General features: G+C 43.7%; 1 protein-coding gene across 1 annotated transcript in view; it reads left to right on the forward strand.

Moving 5' to 3' along the window:
- FBXW8 (F-box and WD repeat domain containing 8) overlaps positions 1-25,392 on the forward strand; it is a 118,796-nt gene that overhangs the window by 17,593 nt on the left and 75,811 nt on the right. Inside the window, exons 2-4 of the mRNA XM_018061216.1 lie at positions 43-147; positions 14,963-15,127; positions 19,160-19,248. Coding sequence (XP_017916705.1) covers positions 43-147; positions 14,963-15,127; positions 19,160-19,248 — 359 coding nt within the window. The remainder of the gene's footprint in view (positions 1-42; positions 148-14,962; positions 15,128-19,159; positions 19,249-25,392) is intronic.

The raw sequence follows: 25,392 nt of genomic DNA on the forward strand, positions 1-25,392 counted from the left end.
TTTCAGAATTTTAATATTTCTTTTCTTTTTTTCCCTCCTCAGAATGAAATGGATGATGTTCCCTTCTTTGATATCCAACTGCCTTATGAGTTGGCAATCAATATATTTCAGTATCTGAACAGGAGAGAACTAGGAAGGTGCGCACAGGTAAGCCGTCAGGATTTGCTTACACGTGTAATTCAAGTGTGGGAAGCTCCTCCATAACAGAAGTGTACTTTACACAATGACAGACTCCACAGAGGTAACCAATGGGATAGCAGATTTACTTGAAGGAAAGCAACCTTGAGCTTAAACGATCATGTTCCGTATCCCCACGTGGTGGTGGTCTTTTCGTGACCGACTGCCCCGGTACCGCGTTCCTCCCGCACCCTGAGTTATGCCTGACCCGTGGCAGTGTGCTCAAGGCTGACAGCACTGTGTTCGCCTTTCGGAGCTCGCCAGAGTTGTTAATGTCCTCACTGTTTCTGATGCAAAGGTGTGAGGCCTTGGTTCAGTCAAGCCAGCTGTTAGGTTGGGAGCTCAGGGTCAGCCTGGGGACAAAACAGTGACATCATGTTCCACTGTACAGTCCAAATTACCCTTCAGACACCCGAATTCCGTGCAGTGAGGTGAGAGGCATGTGAGAACTGAGAGCCACCGAGGGAATTGCAGATCAGCGTCCCCCATCTCGTGCCTGCTCTGGGCCACATGCTGGTGGAGTGGGGTAGTGGTAGATAGTTTAGGCCAGACTTTATTGTGTGCACGAATCACAGAGGGGCTGGATAAAACGCAGTTTCAGATTCAGGAGGTCTGGGGTGTGGCCCCCACTAGTCTGCATTTCTACCAGCTGAAGCCAGTGTGGCTTTGGCTATGCTTTAAGAGGCAGGCATTTATGCCCTTAAAGTTAGTCTTGTATTCTCTTCTTGGTGAAGAGTGAATGTGATTGCTTATCATTTGGGATTTCATGGACAGCTGTGTTTCCCAGAAGACACTGGAGTATCCATGGCCCGTATTAGCCAAAGAAGTAATCTGTTTAGTGGTTACCATTTCCCATCTCTAGATCCTATAATGTGTTTGACACAAGTCTCTATACCTTTAGGAGAAAGAGTTTGGTGAAACTGGGTGGTAGGAGGGACTTCTTGGAGGTCTAGCAGTTAAGACTCCACACTTCCACTCTAAGGGGTGTGGGATTCAATCCTTGATCAGGGAACTCAGATTCTACATGTTGGGCAATGTGGCCAAAAAAAAAAAGACATTAAGTCGTAGGAAAACTATACATTAAAAATCCAGAACACTGCCATGAATGTGAAATTAAAAATATTAAGGCAGTTTGAGAGTGGTGAAAACTGTGCTCAAACTTAGACTCTAGAGCTGGCTGACCCCGTGGCAGTTCAGTGAAATGACAACAGAAGGCAAGACAATTTAGAGAGTTTCTGGTTTTACTCTATTTCCCTATTATGATTTTACCCTGTTATGAAGCAGTTTGCTTAATCCGAATGTTTTCCTACTTAAATATGAATTTGAGGAAGTTTTCAGGATTTTTGATTGCCACAGTATCAGTTAAAAGGGGATGTTGGCTAATATTTTTTAATGGAGAATGTGGAAATCTTTAGAAAGAAATTATTCAAAGGGTAAAATTCACAAAATAAAAATCTTTGCAGTATAAACTGCTCATAGCCTATCGATTGCATTCAGTAAGAGTACCTACGTTGTCTTCTTTCCCTTGGCAGTTGGATTTGTTGTATTCTAACTTTACATATTGGCCCTATCCCAAGAATTGAAAACAAGGATGTAGCTAAGTCCAGCTCCTGGATTTCAGCTGGATGCCGTTAGCCAAAGCCTTAGAACAGGGTCTAATAGCTTGCTTTCCACAAAGTCAGCATTCAGTGATAAAATCTTCATTCTTGATTAGGGAGCTGCTGTTTAAGGAATCATTTCTTTTAACATTGCTTTTTGCTCTCCCGCTTTGTAGAGGGCCATGTGGCTTTCACATCTGCTGCTGGTTTTCTCATCCAGAGAGTTTATCAGTGGAAAGATAGGATCTGGTGGAAGAAGAGATCCCCCTTTTGGTACAGTGGGGCTGCATTCCAGGGTAGATTGGTTATGCTGGTGAGATTATTCTGCAGGTGTGAACAGTTTAATTTGCAACACAGTAGTCCAATTGTCCACCAGAATTCTTCCTTCTTGGGCCAGTTGGATTTGGATTTTTGTTGTTGAACCTAATTTTTAAAGCACATGTGTAAGAATAGAAAATATCTGTAACCAGAATCCCTGAGGTGGCTGTGATCTGCAAAGCCAGGGTTTTTTTTTTTTGTTTGTTTGTTTGTTTGTTTTCTGAGCTTTTGCACAAAGAGGACAATGGATGGCCAGTAGTTTGTAGACTTGGCTTTTTTTTTTTTTTCAAGCATTAAAATAAAACACCAAACTAATAAAAATAAGTAGCATTTTCATTTGTTTCTCACAGTGTTTTTATTTTTGAAACAGGGGAAAGGGCCTTTTGTTCAGTGGAACATCCTGCTGCTTTATGATTTTATTTCAGAGGGGGCTAGCACTCTTCGTCTTGCTGTTTTCCTCTGGTTCTCTTTTAATCTAGCCACCTTGGGATTTGAGTGAAATTGGTTGGGCCAGTTATGGGGAATTGGCACCATGAACTATATGTGTACCCTTGGAGAAAACCTGTTTGCTTAGATCTTTATGCCAAATTGGTAACTGACTCACAGTAAGGAATCCTAGTTGGGGAGGACTTCTGAGATTTCATTATGCCACAGACTTGGAGAATTGATTTGGCTCTGACTTCGTCTCCTTTCTGCTTTGTGAGGCTTGATGCTTCAGAACTTAAGTCCCTCCACGTTAGTCTGTGACCCTGTGGACTCTGGATACTGGCCTCCCTAGCCTGTTGCTGTCCATACCTGGCCCTCAAGGGGTTTATATCTCTGTGGGAGAGTCTCACGCTGAGATGTCTCAAACAGTGTGCTTTTAGTAAGGTGTTACGCGTGGGACAGCTCACTGAGCAGTTTATCATTTTGCTACTTATAATTTTATGGTTTTTGTATGTTTGTGTGTATGTCCACAGGATTTCCAGTGTTTCCTATGTAATATTTTACAATGGGTAACAATGACAAAATTGTTGATTTCAGAATTTTGTTTTTTATGAGAAAAAAGTAAGTGTGCTGTTATATTACTAGATAACTCTAAGAAGTAGAGGTTTTTAAGTATGTGCCAGTGTTCATTTAAAACACTTCAAAAGTAATTTTAAATTGATATGAAGTTGCAAAATACAGTGCAGAGAAGTTCTGAGTACCCTTCCCCCAGTTCCTCCATTGTCAGTGTCTTGGAAAATTGTCCCACGGTATCAAAACCAGGGATTGACATTTGCGAAGTCCACGGAGCTTATTCAGATCTCACCAGTTTAACACACGCTTATTTGTGTGTATTTGGTTCTCTGTGGTTTTATCATGTGTGTAGATTTGAGTGACCACACAGTCAAGATACAGAACTTTCATCACAAGAATTCCTGCTACTTTTTTATAGCCACACCCTTCCCCTTCACTAACCCTGGAAACCTTGAATTTATTCTCCATCTCTGTAATTTTATTTTATTTAAACAATTTTTTAGAGATTTCATTTTTAAAGGTTTTGTTTATTTTTAGGTACAGTGGGTCTTTGTTGCTGCACGGGTTTTTCTCTCGTGGCGATGAGGCGGGGGCTGCTCTCGAGTTGCACAGGCTTCTCCCCGCAACGGTGTCTCTGGCTGTGCAGCAAGGATTCTGGGGCGCTCCGTCTCAGTAGTTGTGGCGCATGGGCTTAGTTGCTTCATGACGTGGGGTCTTCCTGGACCAGGGATCAAACCCATGTCTCCTGCCTCGGCAGGTGGGTTCTTTATCATGGAGCCACCAGGGAAGGCCTATAATTTTATTTTTTCATTTTCAGTTTTAACATATATTTTAGTTCTGTGTATTTCCTAATGTGTAATTTTAGCAGTAGAGCTGCAAAGGCAAAAAGGTCATGCTTTTCAAGTAAAACGTAGAGAACTGTCCTTAAAGAATGTAATCAAGAAAAAGAGGGAAGATAGAGAGGTTAAAAACTTGAGACTTATGATAAAAATTGGCAAGCAAGAAGTAGGTGTTACCAAAATAAAGAAGTACTTCTGGAACTAAAGCCTAGTCTATTAGATTGTGATATTTCAAGTTTCAAGGAAAATGTGATCTTATGATCTTCCCAGATGTCCAAATAGGAGAAACTAAAACCAGACTTTTTCTAGCTACAGATCTTAATGACATGTTTAAAAGTTGGGGATTCAGAGCCAAGCTCTCTGGGTTGATTTTTTTCAGAGCAGAAATGATGCTGAGGATTTGCGGTTGCTGGCAGAGTTCCCTCAGTTCTTAACTTCACCTTTGCCCCTAGACTTCCCTCAGGGAGGCTCGTGTACATCTGACACCCAGGCACCTACGGGCGTTTTCTTTTAATTTGCCCGGTTGCAATGGCTGCTCCCTCTAAATGGGGTTAAGGAAAAGCAGAGCAGCTCCAGAAAGAAGATGGGGAGCTCGATGAAACAGGGACAGTGAAGTGTTGATAATCATTTGAGCAGAGTTGAGGGGGCTTGATAGTTGTTTATACTGTTCACTTTACTTTTGTGTGGTGGACATTTTCCATATTAAAATTTAAACGAGAAAATAAATCAAAAAGCAAGAGGTTATGCTAGAATAAGAAAGTCAGAGCCTTCTGAGGACAGCACATGCCAGGAGCTGACCTTTGAAAATAAAAACAATCCAGTTTTTTTAAGTGTTAAACAGTGTTGGACTTATTCTTCTCATTCAGTCTTTTACGCAGGGCCTGCTGTGTGCCATGTATGTACCGTTCTAGACAGTGAGTTGGAGAGGGAAATGGCAACCCACTCCAGTGTTCTTGCCTGGAGAATCCCAGGGACGGGGGAGCCTGGTGGGCTGCCGTCCATGGGGTCGCACAGAGCTGGACACGACTGAGGCGACTTAGCAGCAGCAGCAGCAGACAGTGAGTACAGCAGTGACCAAAACAGAAACCCCATTCCCCCTGCCTTTTAGAAAGCTTTACAGTTATGTGCAGTAACTACAGGATTGAATATAGAGTATATCAGGTGGTGGTAAGTGCTGTGGAGAAAACAGACCAGCAGAGACGATGTTGGGCTTACACTTCTAAGTGACTGGAGAAGTTGTCACAGAGAAGGTGGCCTTTCTGCAGAGACTGAAAGGGAAGCAGGAAGCTGGACAGGTCTCTGGCGGAGGCGAATCACAGGTGCACAGGCCTGGAGGTGAGTGCAGCTGTTGTGCTTGAGGACAGCAGGAAGGTCAGAGCTGGCTCGACTGGGGTAACTGAGTGTCGGCCTCCCAGAGATGTACATGTGCTTGTCCTCAGACCTGTGATGTGAATGTGCTACCTTTTGTGGGAAGGGACCCTGGCAGATGTATGTTAAAGATCTTGGCATGGAGTGATCTTGGATTATCCAGGTGAGTTCAGTGTAATTGCAAAGCTGCATAGCTGGAGGCAGGAGGTCAGCGAGAAGAGGAGATGCCATGTTTCTGGCTTTGAAAATGGAGGAAGGGGCCCCAAGCCAAGGAATGTAGGTGGCCTCTCAAACCTGAAAGAGGTAAAGAAACAGATGATCGCTTGAAACCTCCAGAAGGAATGCTATCTGGCTGCCCACACTTTTATTTTTCACTTGTTTATTTTTTGATTGGGCCATGCATCCTGTGGGGTCTTAGTTCCCTGACCAGGGATTGAAACCCTGCCCCATGCAGTGGAGGCATGGAGCCCTCTTCACTGGACAGCGAGGGAATTTCCCCAGCACCTTGATTTTAGACTTTTGGCCTCCAGAACTGTCAGAATAAATGTGTGTTATTTTAAGCCGTAAGTGTGATAAGTTGTTAGAAGATCAGTTCAGTTCAGTCGCTCAGTTGTGTCCGACTCTTTGTGACCCCATGAATTGCAGCATGCCAGGCCTCCCTGTCCATCACCAACTCCCGGAGTTAACCCAAATTCATGTCCATCGAGTCGGTGATGCCATCCAGCCATCTCATCCTCTGTCGTCCCCTTCTCCTCCTGCCCCCAGTCCCTCCCAGCATCAGAGTCTTTTTCCAATGAGTCAGTTCTTTGCATGAGGTGGCCAAAGTATTGGAGTTTCAGCCTCAGCATCAGTCTTTCCAAACAACACCCAGGACTGATGTCCTTTAGGATGGACTGGTTGGATCTCCTTGCAGTCCAAGGGACTCTGAAGAGTCTTCTCCAACACCACAGTTCAAAAGCATCAATTCTTTGGTGCTCAGCCTTCTTCACAGTCCAACTCTCACATCCATACATGACCACTGGAAAAACCCTAGCCTTGACTAGAGGGACCTTTGTTGGCAAAGTAATGTCTCTGCTTTTGAATATGCTGTCGAGGTTGGTTATAACTTTCCTTCCAAGGTGTAAGCATCTTTTAATTTCACGGCTGCAGTCACCATCTGCAGTGATTTTGGAGCCCCTCAAAATAAAGTCTAACTCTTTTTCCCCGTCTATTTCCCATGACGTGATGGGACCAGATGCCATGATCTTTGTTTTCTGAATGTTGAGCTTTAAGCCAACTTTTTCGCTCTCCTCTTTCACTTTCATCAAGAGGCTTTTTAGTTCTTCTTCACTTTCTGCCATAAGGGTGGTGTCATCTGCATATCTGAGGTTATTGATATTTCTCCCGGCAATCTTGCTTCCAGATTGTGCTTCTTCCAGCCCAGCATTTCTCATGATGTACTCTGTGTATAAGTTAAATAAACAGGTGACAATATACAGCCTTGACGTACTCCTTTTCCTATTTGGAACCAGTCTGTTGTTCCATGTCCAGTTCTACCTGTTGCTTCCTGACCTGCATACAGATTTCTCAAGAGGCAGGTTAGGTGGTCTTGTATTCCCAGCTCTTTCAGAATTTTCCACAGTTGATTGTGATCCACACAGTCAAAGGCTTTGGCATAGTCAGTAAAGCAGAAATAATGTTTTTCTGGAAATCTTGTTTTTTCGATGATCCAGTGGATATTGGCAATTTGATCTCTGGTTCCTCTGCCTTTTCTAAAACCAGCTTGAACATCTGCAAGTTCACGGTTCACGTAATGCTGAAGCTTGGCTTGGAGAATTTTGAGCGTTACTTTCCTAGCGTGTGAGATGAGTGCAATTGTGCGGTAGTTTGAGCATTCTTTGGCATTGCCTTTCTTTGGGATTGGAATGAAAACTGACCTTTTCCAGTCCTGTGGCCACTGCTGAGTTTTCCAAATTTGCTGGCATATTGAGTGCAGCACTTTGACAGCATCATCTTTCAGGATTTGAAACAGCTCCAATGGAATTCCATCACCTCCACTAGCTTTGTTTGTAGTGATGCTTTCTAAGGCCCACTTGACTTCACATTCCAGGATGCCTGGCTCTAGGTGAGTGATCACACCATCGTGATTATCTTGGTCGTGAAGATCTTTTTTGTACAGTTCTTCTGTGTATTCTTGCCACCTCTCCTTAATATCTTCTGCTTCTGTTAGGTCTATACCATTTCTGTCCTTTATCGAGCCCATCTTTGCATGTGATGTTCCCTTGGTATCTCTAATTTTCTTGACGAGGTCTCTAGTCTTTCCCATTCTGTTTTGAGTAGGAAACCAATATAGGACTAATACAGTGAGTAGACAGGGCTAAGAGAAGCTGAAAGAAAGAAAGAAAGTGAACTCACTCAGTCGTGTCCAACTCTTTGCAACCCCATGGACTATAGCCTACCAGGCTGCTGTGTCCATGGGATTTTCCAGGCAAGGGTACTGGAGTGGGTTGCCATTTCCTTCTCCAGGAAGAGAAGCTGAGATGGTCCCAACTGGAAAGGCACTTAATCTGTGGAACTTGAATAAAAGGAATTTGAACTTGGGTTCTGAATGAGATGGGAAGCCACTGAAGCATTTTAATCCAAGGAGTGATAGGTCTGACCTATGTGTTAAAAGGGATCATTTGGATTGCTGTGTGGAGACTACACAGGGGGACAAGACCTGCAGCAAGGAAATCATTTTGAAGGCTGCCAGGAGCACACAGTGGAGCTTCCCAGGTGGTGCTAGTAGTGAAGAATCTGTCTGCCAGTGCAGGAGACGCCAGAGTCTCTGGTTCAGTCCTTGGGTTGGGAAGATGACCTGAAGTAAGAAATGGCAACTTGCTTCCATACTCTTGCCTGGAAAATTTCACGGATGGAGGAGCTAGAGTCCATGGGGTTGCAAAGAGTTGGACACAACTGAGCACACACGTACACACATACACACACACACACACGAGCCCATGATGATTTGGATCAGGACTGGCTGGTGGAAGTGGACAGAATTAGGGTTGCTTATGTGTTGGATGTGGAGAGAGAAAGAAGACTCAGTAGCTGTCCAGGGTGTTTGGCCTGAGCAACCAGGGGGTGAGGTTGCCATTACTGATGGAGGGGAAAGTGGTGGGATGAGCAAAGATCAGTGCTTGGATGTAAAGCTGCAGGTGAGTTCTGGGTTGCACTCAGGACTGAAGATGTAAATCTGGAAGCTGTCAGCACATGGATGATATTTAAAGCCAGGAAACTAGCTCACCAGGGACACAAGTGTAGATGGAGGAGGAGATTGGGGGACTGAGCCTGGTACACCACAGTGATTAGAGGATAAGCAGACTAAAAAGCTAGTACCTGTGAGGTGGGAAGAAAACCCAGCGTGCATAGGTTCTGAACCAAGGAAGAGAATTTTACAAGGAGGTGAAGGTGATCGAACGTAATGAGAGGTACTGTGAGTCAGCCGAGAGGAGGACTGAAGTGACTCCTGGATTTAGTAGCTGGACATCAGCAGTGTTCTCCCCAGGTGGACTTTGTACATCATTGCTTGACTGGAACAATGACATTTTCCCCTGTTGTGGACCCCACTGGTAACCTTAATCCAGGCAGAGTTAATAAGCTAGTTTTTGAGCCAAGGGCTTTTTTTTTTTTTAATGCTACAATTCATAGTGGTGCTATAAAGCAAAATGCTGGAGACACTTTTATTAGCAAATTCTTGCAGCTGAGGCTCACTCAGTGGGACTTTTACTGGGCAGGGCCAGCCCAATCTCAGTGTATTATGCAGACTTGTAAACTTTCTAGATTTAATGTAACTTAAGAAATCAAAACAATTAGATTTCCTTTTGGTGAGACTCTAAAATTTACTGTGAAACTTTAGCTAGGTCTTTTTCTTGTTGATTTTTTTCCCCATTCAGGCTTAAAAGAAATTCTTAAAGCCTGTCATTTTTGTTCTCCTTTAAAGAAGAATAAAAAGGCAACCCTCGCTTTACAGTTTGCTAAAGAAATTGTTGGCATGTTTCTGTGTTTAATACCTAATTGTAAGTACAATCCTGATCCCTTTTTGGAAGTTATTCTCACCTCTAATCTTTTATAAATCCCTCAAAGAGCTTTACTGTTTGTTATCCAGGGTTTAGACTTTATCCTGAATATTATTTTCTATAAAAGAAGCCCTGTGGTTTGGGGGTTAGTGGTGGGATGATGCACTGAAACATCAACTTTTTATTCTTGCGTTTTCATCCCATAACCCTGTTGTACAGATTTCAGATTGTGTTAAGACTACTTGGCATTTTCTTTGAAGCTGATACATATAAAAAGTTTTCAGCTCCCAACTTTTACAAGGTCTGACATATTTGAGAGCTCTTGAAAGTCTCTGAAAAGTTTCTCCGTTTTAAAGTGGTTGACCTTTGTACAGTTTAGTAGTGGTAGAACCTCATCTAGAATGTTGAGTTTAATTGGGATATTCTAGTTTGTAATCAGTGAGTGCTGAATTTGGATTCTTCTGAGATGCTGATGATTCACTGGCTCCATCTAACAAAGTGCAGCCTTGTGGCTAATTTTTAAACTCCGGAATTACAAAGATTACCCCCCGTTCAGGACTAGTCTTGTGGTCCAGCCTAACTCTGAGGGCAGAGACTGGAACTTTTCTTTCTAGCTTCCCCAGCCATGGGGAAGTGGCCCCCAGTCTGGGCACATCTCTGGGGTGTTACCTACCTGCAAAAGGTGTCAGTTAGGCAGGTTAAGGTGGAAAGTGGATGAGAATTGCTGGCCTTAGTGCCTACTGTTTGGTGAGCACCCAACATGTGTTTTAATCTATTGACCGATAACACATATCAGCATTCTCTAAGGTGCCTTCTGGAGGGCACTAGGCTTTCAATATACTCCTTGTTAGAAAAGTTCAGGGGCCAGATATGTTTGAGAAACACAGCTTCCTATGTCTCCTCCTTAGATATAGGCAGCACACATGTCAGTCTGTTGAAAGCTCTGAGAAGTTCCCACAGTGAAGAGTCCTGCTTAGTTTTGTTTAAACCAGTGTTCTCCAAACTTGTGTGACCGTGCAGTCCTTTTGATTTTTATTTATTTGTTACTCTAGCTGTGCTGGGTCTTCATTGCGTCACATGGACTTGTCTCTGGTTGTGGAGTATGGGCTTCTCTAGCTTCAGCACGAGGCCTTAGTTGCCCCTTGGCGTGTGGGATCTTAGTTTCCTGACCAGGGATTGAACCCATGCCCTCTGCATTGCAAGGCGGATGTTTAACCACTGGACCGTAGGGGAGTCCTGAGAATCCTTTTCTAAAGCTAGGGAGCTGCTGTTCTGCTGACTGTGCTTTGGCAAGTGCTGTGTAGTGTGTAGTGAAAGTATTGACTTAATTACTGTGAATCTCTCATCTGGTAGTTACATTTCATAATTTCTGCAAAGTTTTACCTTTTATAATTTTTACCAAAAAAAAAAAGGACTGATGTATCCCACGGATCAGAGTAAACTGCTGCGTGTTCAGTTTAGTTAGCTCTCTGTGCCTTTGAGAAACCATGAGGGTGTCTGTGTGTTCACCCTTGTCTTATACTTTATTTAACCCTGAATTCCAGGAGTCTGTGGGAGAAATACTGTGCTCTGGAGCTATTTGAGTTGTTGCCTACCTTCATCACAGTGGATGTTGGTCTGTCCCTGTCTGTTCTGCTTGATTGACTAGTGCTGAGACTCCCTTTGGCACAGACAGATGGACAGACACCACCCAGTGTCATGGACAGGCTCAGCTGTGGAGCAGATATGCCAAAAATAAAACCGTGGTGTTCTCACTAGTCAGAACTGGGACTCCAGTGTTATTGAGTCATTATCCTATTCTTTATTGCCTGACCACTTGTGATCAGATGAGGGTTTGTTTCCCCGATGCCCTTATGGCTGAGATGGAGAGGTGTGGGATGACAGTGTGGTTACGTGGATTTGTAACTGATGCTGTGGCCATGCCCAGGGTGGGCTGCTTAATGGATTCCTGTCAGCCTGGAAGAAGGGCTCTAGTGCTTTGCCACGGGCTCTGTACTCAGCCCCATCCTGGTTAGTTTTTTAAAAATAATTAAGACGTGAAGGCCCACAGACTGCATTTCGCGGATTACTTATGTAAAGGGAAAGTAGCATGCATATAACGGATGACAGAATTGAAATGCAAAGACGATATAAAATGCTGGGAGTGGGCATGTGTGATGAGCTGGGATTTAAAATGAATAGAAAGTTTAGAAAGCTAAGAATTTAAAACGTGATAGTGTGAGAATAAGAAATGGGGGCTTTTTTTTCCTTCAATTACAGTTGGTGTTTAAGAAGACTGAAGATTGATAAGTACCAAATTGAGATTACTGTTGGGAAGAAAAGGATGTGGACTCAGAGAGATACATAGGAGTTTTAAGCTTATTGGTAATATTTTTAAGCAGGGTGGTGTGTCCATGGGTGTTTGTAATATATAACTTTGTCTGCCTTAAATATTTGTTAAAATAAATGGACTCCAGAAGCTCTGGACTATGGGTTCTGCATTGTGTCTTCAAGTGAAGTAGCAAATTAGTATCTGATAAAATCCTTCTGTTCATGGCACTTGAAAGTTGTGTATCTGGGATATTGTTTAGTTGCGAGTACCACATTTGAAGAGGGCCAGTGCAGACATATAAACACGAGCGTACCCTTCAGAGGTAATGACTATGGGAGCTAGTTCTGTGACAGTTAGTTGAGGGAAATGTGTAGCGTTTAGACCAGTGAAGAAATGACTGAAGGGAAAGGTGATGGCTGCCCTCAGTCCCTTAAAGAACTGTTAGTGTGTAATTTTTGTTCCCCTGTTCTGATACTGTTATCTTCTTTTGTGTTAGATATTTTTCTAGCATACCATTCTAATTCTCTTATTTCTTGTACCGTATTTTGGAGTTATTTTCTTAATGGTTGCCCTAGGGGTTACAGTGAGCCTCATAAAATGTAGTTTTGACTAATACCAACTTAATTCCGATTGTACAGCCAAAGTGCTCTAGAATAACTATGTTCTCTCTCCTTACTTAGAATTTGTACACAATAATAGTACAGTCTTTATAAGCCCATCAGCAGTTTTAGGCTGTGTCTTTTTAATCAGATGGAAGAAAAGGGATGCAAGTAAACGTACATTTATACTGTCTTTTATATTTACCTTTGTAGTGATGTTTACTTGGAAAATAAAGTATATTTCCTTTCAATTCAGCCTAAAGGACTGCCTTCAGGCAGTTAAAATATTGTATTTAGTATTTCTTGTAGTGCAGATATACTCCAGATGAATTCTCTTATTTTCTGTTTATCTGGGAATATCTTAATTTCTCCTTTTATTTTTGAAGGATCATTTTGCTGGCTCTAGATTTGTTGATTGGCAGTCTCTCTTCAGTGGTTTGAATATGCTGCGTGCCACTGCTTTCTGAGTTCCATGATTTCTGAGGAGAAGTACGGAGTACCTTGTGCATGAGTCTTTTTTCTCTAGATCCTTTCAAGATTCTGTCTCCAGCTTCCTACAGTCTAACTGTGTCTAGGTGGAGAATCCCAGGGACGGGGGAGCCTGATGGGCTGCTGTCTATGGGGTTGCACAGAGTCGGACACGACTGAAGTGACTTAGCAGCAGCGGCAGCAGCAGGTGTGAGTCTCTGAGTTTATTCTTCATGGTGTTTGCTGAACTTCTTTGCTATGCAGATGAATGTTTTCCCTCAAATTTGGGAGAGTTTTTTCCTTAATTTCTTCAGGTGTCCTTTCTACTCCTTTATCTCTTTCCTTCCCCATCTGGGACACCTATAATGCCTATATTGGTCCACTCAGATGATGTCTCATGGTTCTCTGAGGCTCTGTTAATTTTGTTAATTTTTTGTTTTTTGATCTTTTTCTTTCTCAGTATGGAAAATCTTAATTGACCTTAAATTTTCTGATTCTTCTTCTAGCTCAAATCTATTGTTAAGCCCCTTTAGTGATTTTTTTTTGTTTCAGTTATTATACTTTTCAACTATAAAACTTCTATTTGGTTCTTAAAAAATAATTTCTATCTCTTTATCAATATTCTGTACTTTCTGAGATGTTGTGCGTATATGTTTATTTCTTTAGATATGCTTTCATTTAGTATTTTGAACATATTTATAATGGGGTGTTCCACTCTCTAGGTTTTCCTTTTAAGTGTTTCAATCAGCCTCCTTTTAGCCCAAGTTGGTAGTGCCATGTCAGGCAGCTGCACTGTTAAACAGTAGTCCCTTATTTTTTCTGACAAACGTCCTGGGTATAGGACAGAGTTAGATCAAAGTCAGATCGGATGAAGATGCTTTTGGAGAGCTGTAAACCCATTTGGCCTCCTTGGGAGTTGTTAGACCTCTGGTTATTACAGGCTACTGTAGTTGGAGGCTGGTGGTTTTCAAGGCTGCCATGGAGCTGGGGGACGAGGATGGGATTAATGCAGGTGAAAACAACACAAAGGCTGCTATTCTTACTAAGGGTCAGCTGTTTTCCTTCAATAAATGCTCCTCAGAATATTACTAGCTTGTAGTTAATTTCTGGAGCTCTGGAAAAGTTGATTTTTGACAATGTTTGGCAGTATCCTTGTCGCTTCTTTTGAGGAGCAGATTTTCGGTGATCTTCACTCTGTAGTTAGAAAGTTAACTCCAGCAGCACTTCATCAAGTGAGGCACCCTTGTGTAATGAGAGTCTGCCAGGCGCACGCTGTGTGCTCTCTCTCACTGTGTCTCCTGTTCTTCCTTCTTATCTGAGTATTTGATGTCTTGGAGTAGCCCCAGGGGAGTGTTATGGAGCGCAGGTTGCTGAGAACCGCTGGTCATGACTTTATTAGAAGTCAGGCTCCGCCTTTTGGGGGGGCAGCAAGCGGAATGTGTTTCAGGCCTCAGACCATGTGGATCTGCCGTTTCATTTTGCCAGCGGAGTCCATCCTTTACAATCTGCCCGACTTTGTGCAGTAAATCTCGTGATGAAGAAAATCCATCATTTCCCAAAGTTAGGCTTGGAAGACAAAGCTCTTAACGGCTAAAACGACCCTTTCCTCTGGATACGGTTGGGATTTGAAATCCAGTCCAGATATAGTGTTCGTTTCTCTCTTATCAGATCTTATCATCCTAGTTAATAGCTTGCCTTTTCTGTTGAATATTTTTTATTTACACACTTAAAATCTGAGTTTTCACACGTAAAATGAATTTGAATTTTTCACATGACCAGAAGTTTGGGTTATGGATATTAATTTTATCACAGCTTTTTACTTTAGAGGTCATCAATGTCTAGCTCTATAAGATGGAAATACAAGTGCCTACTAGTAAAAAGCAGAGATTCTGTTCTGAAAAGCTGTGTGTGATTTTGTATCTGTTAACATGTGTGTATTTTTTGTCTGTTACATGTTTGTGTATTTTTCTCTTTATATCTTGTATTTACATGTGTATATATAAAATAATTTAACCAACTAGTCTAAAATGTGGCATTAGGTTGGTAGTACAGCAATTTTGAAATCTTGAAAGATAAAACTGGAAACATTTGCTTGTCTTTTTTTCACCTCGGAGGATTTTGTTAATGAGACATTTTATACTGCCATAAACGCAGGGCAGTGATAAAGAAAGGTGTTGATTGATTTTTGGATGACAAGGGATGTCTCTAATTGCAGAACTTGATGTTTGTGTCACTTGGGCTGTTGTAGGTGAGCAAGACGTGGAAGGTGATTGCAGAAGACGAGGTGCTGTGGTACAGGCTGTGCCAGCAGGAAGGCCACCTCCCCGAGAGCAGCATCTCCGATTATTCTTGCTGGAAGCTTGTGTTCCAAGAGTGCCGAGCCAAGGAGCACATGTTGAGAACCAACTGGAAGGTAGGCAGTGGCCAGCACCATTACCTGCAGGGGAGTTGCCTGCAGGGACCCAGGATGAAACCTGGGATGAAACCTGAGTCCCTCCAGTTTCAGCCTGAGGCTCACTGCTGAAAGCAGAGAGAAGGGTGTGGTGAGTGTCCCTGCAGCTGACGGTGGCTTGTTGACCGTTGGAGTATCTGCCCTCATTTCCAGCCACCTATTTGGGAGCGTCCTTTGTCCTCCAGGAGAGGAGGTGAGCTTGAGGTGCCAGTCACCTCCCTCTGATGGTCGGGTGTTTGGAGTGGTGCTCCGTGCAGCCCGCTTTCACTGTTGCCTCTTCCCTGGATGGACCAAGAAAGCATCACCTGATTGCAAAAGAGGGCCTGAAAGTGCTCTTTCCAGTCAATGTAAGGGGGAGATTGCTAAGCGTTTCTAAGTACTGTCTTCCCTTGCCTCATGTAACCTATTGGCTCGCTTCCATAACGTTTATCACTTCAAAATCTCTCCAGAAATGTTAGATCACAGCTACGCATTTACCCAGTGAAGTGTTTCTGTAGAAATCACTGTCAGGAGCAGTGTTACATGGAGCTGTCTGAGGCATGAGGAGACGCCAGCCTGGTGGCCGTTTCTTCCCACCTGGTGGCTGGATATTCAGGTGGAGGGAAGGGATGGAACTGGATTCTCTGTTCCCCTCCTGTAAAAGTCAATCCTAATAGACTTTGAGATGAACAAGCTTTTGCTCATTACTGATGGGCGCATACTGCCTATGTGCACGTCTGTCCTCAGTCACCTCACAACCTGATTAGTGACCATATTCTAGATCTGGGTACTGTCACAGTTCCTAGCTAAGTCAATGAGAGCAGTGTTCCTTTAACTTGGCGCTTCTCAGCCCCGGGGCTGGCACCATCTGGGGCCAGATCTTTTTTAGTGAGGGCTGTCCTGAGCGTTGCAGGATCTTCTGCTTCTGCGGCATCTCCAGCCGCTCCCCAGTACAGGCCAGAAAGCATTCCCTTCCTTCCCCCAGCATCACCCCTGTTTGAGAGCCACCCTTCCAAAGAGAATTAGCACAGCCGTCCTTAGACCACAAAGACACCTCCACTAAATAAAAGTCCCGCTGCCCCGCCGTGTGCATCCAGACCAGGTGGAGACCCCTTCTTCCCCTTTTGCTTGGTTCGGTCTGTGTGAAGGACATAAGTGAGAGCAAACCTGCTGAGACAAGCTGGAGATAGGAAAGCCAAGGGTCTAACCCTGGCTGCTGCTGCTGCTGCTAAGTAGCTTCAGTCATGTCCAACTCTGTGCAGCCCCATAGACAGCAGCCCACCAGGCTCCCCCGTCCCTGGGATTCTCCAGGCAAGAACACTGGAGTGCGTTGCCATTGCCTTCTCCAATGCATGAAAGTGAAAAGTGAAAGTAAAGTCACTCAGTTGTGTCCGACTCTTCGCGACCCTACGGACTGCAGCCTACCAGGCTCCTCCACCCATGAGATTTTCCAGGCAAGAGTACTGGATTGGGGTGCCATTGCCTTCTCCAACCCTGGCAGGAGGGGCCATAATTTAAGGAACGCTTGAGAGGAGGGCGTTCTGTCCAGGAAGGAGGGATGCTTTTGAGAGTTGTGAGCACAAGAGCTGGAGGTACTCCATGTACCATGGCTCAAGTTCATAAATGTCAGACCCTAAGGGAGAACACAGCAGCTGACTCCTTTGTTTGCTCCACAGACAGTGGACACTCCCAGGTGGTGCAGTTGGTAACCTGGCAGACGCCACCTGCCAGTGCAGGACCCGCAGGTTCAGTCCCCGGGTCGGGAAGATCCCCTGGAGAAGGAAATGGCAACCCCCTCCAGTCTTCTTGTCTGGAGAAGTCCATGGACGGAGGAGCCTGGTGGGCTACAGTCCATGGGGTTGCAGAAGAGCTGGACACAACTGAGTGCACACACCTGCATACTCCAGAGAGAATGAAGGGGGGAAGCAGGTACGCCCTCCTCATCCAGGCTGAGGGGGCAGAAGTGACGCTGTTTAGCGACCTGCCTCAGCATCTGGGGCTTCATGCCTGTGTGCGGATTGCATAGAGTTTAACTGAACATCTGTTTGTTGTCTTTCTCTAACAAGCACAAAGCCATGTGTTTGGTAAGTGCTCAGTAAGAGGTTGTTGCTTGAATGAACTGGAGTCAGACTGGAGGGAGGCTTCTCTTTGGAGCATCTTGGGCCCACATCCCACACTGTTACCTATAAGGTCTACAGAGGTCAAGTGTCTCGTGATGGCTCTTGCATTAACAGTGGTGATTCTGGAATGAAAGGAATCCTTATGAAAACATGAAAGGGAGCAGAGAGCAGGATGCCTTCCCTGTGGGTGCCTCTGCTTTCCCATCTCTAATGTGGAGCTGAGAGTAGCTGCGCCCTCCAGGCTGCAGTCAAGAGGACTGTCTAGTGGTATCTAACGCTCCTCCCCCAGGGCTTGGCCCGCGTCTGCAGCTCGGTTAGCCTTGACTTTGGCACACAGGTGCTGTAGTTTGGTGCTATCCCTGGTCATCCTCTGGATGGGTCGGGAAGGTGATTTAGTTTAAAATCTCCTAGGTCAGTGTCTGGGGAAGCTCAGTAGGGACCCCAGGGTTCTCAGTACTTCACATAGAGGGTGACCTGTGAACATACAAACTTACCTGGGCTTTAGAGCAAGGGTGAAACGGTGTTCCTTTCCCTGGTGTTTGCACGCACTTGTTTCACAGTGGAGTGCTAAGGTCTCTTAATCCAGAATACCAGTGTGGGGCTAGAGCCCAGGACGAAGAGGAAGCCACGTGACAGAACTTAGTGGAGGCCGTGAGCGCATAGACCCTCTCCTTTGCTTTCACTGCCTGGTCTCTCAAAAGAGCTTGCTGTTCTTGTCACTTTGGCCATGGTCCTTGCACAAATGACTTTGCAGTCCCTCCCATGTCTCACACCAGCAGGACAGCCCCACCTGGATGTGTCCAGTTGTATCCCTCAGCCTTGGGCTCATTTCTCGAGTTCAGTGCGATCACTGAGCGGATCACCTGGCACAGCGTCTGGAGTTCAGCTGCTTAATAAATTTTGGTTTTAATGGATGGATGTCATCATCTGTCTCCTAATAATAATGTGGATAGTAATAGTAGCTACCATTTATTGGAAACTTGTGTGCGAAGAGCTATCCTTGGCACTTATACTATTTCTGATCCTTGTGCTGGTACAACAAAGGGGAAGTTATAGATGGCTTGGTATTCTTTTTTTCAATTTTAGTATTGTTGACTTACAGTGTTGTGTTTCAGGTGTATAGCAAAGTGATTCAGTTGCGCATTCATATTTTCTGATGGCTTGATATTCTTGAATACCTTTATGCATGCTTGCATAACTGTCCCACCCTTCCCAACATCCCACATGTAAATATTTTCTATACCTCCAGATTCCCTTTATTTTAAAAATAGTTATTTGTATATATTTTGAATCAATAAATAATCATGATACAATAAATCAAAAGTCATCAAAGGGCATATACTGGAAAATATATCTTCCTCTTGCCTCTCTTCACCTACCTCAGGAGCTACTGCGTTAAGGGTTTTAGGGTTTCCTTTATAAACCATTTCCATGAACCTCTGACCTCTCAATCAGAAATAAAGTCTTCTCTCCTTCCCCCCTCCACCCTCATTTTTATTTTGTTGTATATATGTTTTAATTTTATTCTGAGAGCACTTACAAGAGCTGTTAGCAGGTAAAATACCATTAACTACTTTCTCTCCACCAAACTGGACTTTTTAAATACACTTTATGTGTTTCTTCACCGGCAGCTTCTGCAGAGTGAAGTAGTTTATGTCCTGTAAGCCCCGAGGGGGTGGGCCAGTGTCTCACAGTCTAGTTCCATTCAGTGTGTGCAGCTTGGAAGTGCTAGTAGCTTAACATATTGGTTGTCATCTGTGTCCTTTTGAGTCTCTCTAACTGTGGACACAGTCCATGCTGTAGGTAACCCACTGTGGAATATAGATGAGAGCAAAATGCTTTGTCTCCCTGCCATCCCGAGAATAGTGTAAACCACACCCCTTTTCTCATGCAGAATCGCAAAGGCGCTGTGAGTGAGCTGGAGCACATTCCCGACGCAGTTTTATGTGATGTGCATTCTCACGATGGCGTTGTCATTGCTGGGTAAGCAAAAACAGTTTTTCATTTAATGCTCTTCATCCTAAGGTCTTTCACTTTTCATGGACCACCCTCTGCGTCTCAGCCACCTCATTCTACCTTTGGGAGCACGTGCCTTCCCACTCACAGCCCACGTGGAGATAAGACGGAGCCCCTGTCTGTGTCCTCCAGTAGTCGAGGGCTCTGAAGCGAGTGGGGTGGGGCGGCTCTGTAATCCATTTGTCTCATATCTTTTGAGCTTTTAAATGACTCTTGTGGCATGTTATTATGTTAGATTTTCATTAAGGCCAACAGTTTGTTCTTTATGAAGACATAAAAAACTCAAGAATAGTAAGTGTTGGCAAAAACGGGTCCTATTCTTGATTTCTCATTCTGAAGCCTTCATTATGAGGAAGGGTTGTGGCCACACAGGTAATTTTCCTTCTCTACCACACAGATCGTATTTGCAGTTAACTTGTCCTGAAATAGGCATTTTATTACATATCTGTCTCCATTGCCGAGAAATTTAATTTTAGCTTCTGTGAATTTGGCTTCTATTCCAAAAACCACTTTCATGAATTCTTCATGTTTTATCAGAGAGGTGTTTTTATGTGTTTCTTTAATGTATACTAAGGCGGTAATTTTCTTTTTGGATTAACAGTATGTCTTAAACTAGAGTCTTACGTTGTGTACCTAATGCCATAGAAACCAGGACACTTAAACTTCTGGGTCTGGATTGACTCTGAAGTGAGCTGCCCAAAAGAAGTTTCTCCCTGGATGGACAAACAGAAACCTTGGACTTAACAACATAGTCATAGGAAAGCCTTTTCCTTTGAAAGAAAGCTCCTTCAGAAGCATTCCTTGAAGAGTATTGCTTGAATTGAAATTTCAAAGAGATCATTTTAATACTTTGTGGTTTCGTAGCACCTTTGTAGGAGTGTTTTGCTCTAAACAGGTTAGGCCTTAGGAGCAACACTTTGCTTTAGCTTGTGTTTTCCTGGCCATGATTTCGAGGTTAATGCCCTTCTTGGCAGTGCCATAAAACTGTCACTTTTAGAAAAATTAATGAACTAGAAATCTAGAATTCTGTCCATCCAGTTATCAGTGTGGCACTAGGCTTCTGTCCCCATCACTCAAGTGTGGGCCTGAGAGCTCATGCTAGGTAAGGTCCTTTTCACCTGCTAATTCTGAGATTACTTGGTAACTCCCAGAGGGACTAGGATCATTCTAGCTTACAGGGGTCTCCTGGTTAGAGGCCTTTGAGAACAGACTGTTGAGACTGAACTGAACGCCATAAAAGGAATTGAAATAGGGAAGATGACTCTCAAAAGCCAATAATGAATTTCTCATCCGGACGTGGACCTTACAAAAGGCAGCCTGGCCATGAGTCCAGACACCAGTCCTTCTTTTCCTGTCTCTCCGTTCCCCTGAGGCCTGCTCAGCATCACAGATTATGCCAGCACAAAGCACAGCAATGGCAGAGTTTCGTGGATCGATGAGATGAAACTTGATCTGTGGGTCAGAGAGGCTCCTCACAGCCCCCTTTTTTAAGAGAACCTTACGTTGATGGCCTAGCCTCAGATACTTCAATCTTGCTTGTATATACAGCATCTTGTGTTTATCATTAAAATTTTATCTAGTGGTTACGATGCTTGTTTTCTGGGTCAGATCTTGAATCCCTTTTCATTTGAGAACAGCGGTGTTTGCGGTTACCTCATTCTCAATCAATGTTGTATTCACCAGGCTTTCTGCAGTTATGTATCTCCAAGGAGCTTCTTAAAGAGACAGTGGCTACCCCACCATTTCTTTCTCACTTACTTCTTTTGCATTTTTCCTGTTTTTCTTCTTCCCTTCCTTCCTTCTCTATTTTTTATGCAAGTGGAATCTGTTCGGAGGCTTAGTTTTATATATCTGCAAGTAACCTATGTTTCATATCTGCATTTAAACTTGTTAATTATATAATTGAAGATTCTGTTGCAGAATCTTTTCCCAGCTTCTTCTCAGTTTTTCAGTCCTCTATGTAGGTGTTGCTGGTTTGGAGTTGCATTGCCTAGACTCAGACTGATGTGTGTTACACGGAAAGGTAGAGTTAACCCAGTCTTGGTTCTCCCTTAGTCTTCTTTTCACACAGAACCAGGGTACCCATCAAATGCTTATTTGCTCATAAACTCTGAGATCCTCGAGTCCCTGTCAAATGAACAGGACGTGGATGCCTCTCACCTGAGGCTTGTTTTCCACCAGAGGAAGCAGACATTATTCTCAGAGCTTTTGATCTTTCCCTCTTGTCCATGAGTGTTTGTTTCCCTTCCTATCTCATGGATGATAATTTCCAGTTACCTTTTCCTGATGCTTGGAGCCCTTTGAAATTTGTTTCCAACCTTCCCTTTCTCCTCCTTACTTTTCCCAGGGTACCTTTGGTTTTTCTCCCCCCATACTGTCCTAGTTACCTCTGACCATGTCTTTTAAACTTGAGATGCAATTTACACACCATAAAATTCACCCTTTTAATTGTGTAAATCAGTGATTTTTACTACATTCACAAGGTTGTGTAACTATCCACCATTATCTAATTCTTGAACATTTTCATCACCTCCAAAAGAAACCCTGTCTCCATTTTTTAAGGCTTAGCTCGAGTCTTGCTGCCTCCCACAGCTTCCATGGCACGCTAGCCTATTAACTCGGCCTCCCACGCCAGCATCTCGCCTTCTCATGCCTCCCAGGGAAGTGATTATCTGCAGCTCATGGGGCAGCTAACCACACGGCTTTGAGGCTTCACCGAAACATTTTTGTCTTATGTTGTTATTTTATTTTTAAACTTTATAGTCATGTAAATGCCCAGTTAATTTGTAAGCATCTTTTAAAAGTAGAGGTGTTATGTAATATATCGTTAAGCTCCCTGTAATACGAATACATTTTTTAATCTGAAGAAGAGTGTTAACACTTAATAGGTTCCCTTCCCCCGACTTGTATACTATATGTTACATGAGAAACTGGAGGAATTCCTGACTTCTTTTGTCTGTTCTGATTTCCTAGTTCTTTTCAACTTAGAATCGTATGACTCTATAGATTCTGTTCTGAAATGCTCCTCCTGCGTGAGGTCGTGGAGGCTCCCGAGGTCTGGGGAGTGGGGTTGATACGTGTGCCCTGCCCGCCCCGCTGTGCTTCTGCAAGGGGCACGTGAGCGCCCTGCCCCTTGCCGCCGTCTCCAGCCCTGGCTCCATGCTCAGATGCCCTATTATTATAGTGTCATTTTGTTTTCCTTTATGACATGTATGGACCTTTCTTTTCTGTTAAAAATGAAAACAGCAGTAAGACCATATTGTCTTTGCAAAACTATTAGAAAGTGGAGAAGAGAAAGCCGTCTGATTTCCAGCTTGCTAGCACAGCTCCTAATATGGGTTTTGGTGTGTGCCGTTTATGTTTCTGTTTTCAAATGCATGTTACTGGATTTAGGTGGCTGGATTTTTATCTTTTCCAGATTAAGGAATTATTTTAGGGACTTCCCTGGCGGTCCAGTGGTTAAGGTTCTGCAGGGAAGCCAGGTTTGATTCCTGGTCAGGGAACTAGGAGCCTACATGCTGCATGGTGTGCCCAGAGTAAAAAAAAAAAAAATTATCTTAAAACGCCTTTAATAATCCTCAAGTTCTTTCCCATTTAACTTTTTTGCGTGGAGTCTCTAAACCGTCCCTCAGACCCGGTCTCCTGAGTGTACCTTCCCGTTCTCAGTCAGTGCCATAAATAACAAGACTTGGCTCTTGTTGACTGTGCTCCTCTGACAATGGTGTGTATGGGCTGTGTATGAAGAGCTTGTGTAACCGCAGAGCCTAAAGAACACCAGTCCCAGCACCCAGGAGACTTCGGGGCAGGCACGCACGGAAGGAAGGCCCCCCACACACTGTGCTCCCTGAGCCACCTTGCTGCACCTTTGACTCACAGACTCCTTCTCGGGTCCCCCCCTCACACCTCTCTGGTGTTGTGTGGCCACCCGGCAGTGTGTGCAGCATCCCAGAAGATGCCAGAAACAGTTTTTTCTTTGCTGTTGGAAGTCCCTGCGACTGTGACAAAGTGTGTGATTCAAACACAGCCTGTACTTAGACTTTTTTTTGCCTGCTAAGATTTCCCATTTCTTTAACCCGAGAGCAACTTGTGCTGAGAAGCCACCGGTCTGTGTACATAAGCCACCTTTCTCTTTCTGTCAGAGCTGAGCCTCTGTCTGCATTTCCTCTGTGATCTGGTAGCGTTCCTGAAACGCGGTGAGGTTTAGTGTGTGCTGTCCTTGGGCTTAGAAGGCGGTGTTACCTGGAAAGTTGGTTGATAATAAGTGGTTAGGAAGCGTGGTGGTTGTTTCTTTCTTTTTCTCTTTTCATGGTGAGAGCTCTGAGAGTTGTAGAATGTCTCCCAAATGACATGTTTATCATTGAGGGAAGAGACCAGAAGGGACGAGGCTGTGGCAGCGTCCCCGTCCTGTGTTGTGTTGTGAGACCTAGAAGGTCCTCTTTCTCCACAGTCACACTGAGAGTAACAGGTGCTGAAAACAGATGACATCATGAGTTCAGAAAGGTCACATTATAACCTGAGATGCAGGGCTAGGTATACTTTGCCAGAAATGTTTGCTTTACTGCCATCTAGTGAAGGAGAGCATCTCAGGTACAACTTGGAGGAGAGTCAGCCAGGGGGCTCACTGGAGGCCTTGTGCTGGCCATTAAGCTATTAGCTCACCAGAAGCTTTTATCAGATGCCCAGGAGTATACCGTGGTGTGTTTTGCAATAAACTCCCTCCTCACTGTTACTTAAGATTCATAAGTCTGAAGCGTTTCAGTTTGCATAGGAAAGCACACTTTTCTGTTCACATTAGAGGACCACGTTCCCCCTCTTTGGATTTAAAAAGAGTATCAAGTCCGCTTTCTGTGTCAAGGTTTTTCTCAATACTCCTGAATGCTCCTCCCACCCTTCTTCCGTTTTCTTCCATGGTGATCTGCCTTTTTAGGGTACGCTTCCTGTCTGTACTGGAAAGAATGGTGACTGTGTATCCGTGTTTCTCTTCACCCCCGAGTATGGTTGGCGGGAAATCTCTGTCATTGAGTGTCACCAGGTGTTAGCGGTCGTCTTTCCCTAAGAAGTTCTCTGTTGTCCCATTTAGTCTACATTGATTTTCCCCATCTCCATTCCCTTTGAGGCAAGTAGGACGTAGGACACAGAGCAAAACTGCCTGCATGTCTCTAGCAGCCAAAGTGACCTCTAGCTGTTGTTCTGGCTTTTGTTATGACTAAAACTCTGTCCACACGACCTGGATAGTCGAGAGGCTTGCCAGTCTTCTGTAGACACGAAGCAACATTTTGAGCTTCCAACCTATATATGTTAAATTGGGTGTCTGAATCTCTGGGTTCACTTTGCCTATTGACACTTTTCTTGGTATGTTATCATTGTGTTTTTTTTGTTGTTGTTGTTGTTATCATTGTTTATAGCTAAGAACTGTTGGAAAATAATACTTCAGATGTAGGCATGTGTCTAAGGTAATCTTGAAATGTCTTGCTTTTAGCCATTTTCCCACCGCTTTTCCCAATAATTAAAAATGTCCCTTAGTATTGACCACAAACCATGCCAAAATATGGCTTTGATCTGAAGTCGTGTGTATTTGCCCTGAATTCTAAACCACTTCTGTTCAGGAGCTGAAGAGCTCAAGGTGGTGGTTTTGATATTCTGCTAGCTTCGTGTGAATGTATGAAACTAGATAATATAATGCCTAGGATTACTCTGAGGCTCTTGAGATGATAGCAGATGCCTTGTAAATACAGGTTGGTGATAGAAATGGCCTTAGATAAATGTCACCCTGTATTTACACTTACTAAAGACTTGCTTTATCTTTCCCCCTTTTAAAGGAACAAACTCTTTCTCCTGACAGTTTTCCTTTCAACCTTGTGTTATATGGATTTTGTGCTGCTGCTTATTGTGATGTTGGGCTGTTTCCCATAAGGAGTCCAATCATTACCCGTTAGGGACCTCTTCTTAAAAATACTTTTTATTTATTTATTTTCTGCTGTGAGGTGTACATGCTCTTCTGGTAAATAAGTCTGAGGTAAGATATTGATAAGAGACCAGAGGAGAGCTTCACATTTATTATAACCTTAATGAAGGAGCTCTAGAATATCCTTAATAAATACTGGTGAACTC

The sequence above is a fragment of the Capra hircus genome, chromosome 17, assembly GCF_001704415.2.
Source record: "Capra hircus breed San Clemente chromosome 17, ASM170441v1, whole genome shotgun sequence".
In the NCBI taxonomy this organism is placed as follows: domain Eukaryota; kingdom Metazoa; phylum Chordata; class Mammalia; order Artiodactyla; family Bovidae; genus Capra; species Capra hircus.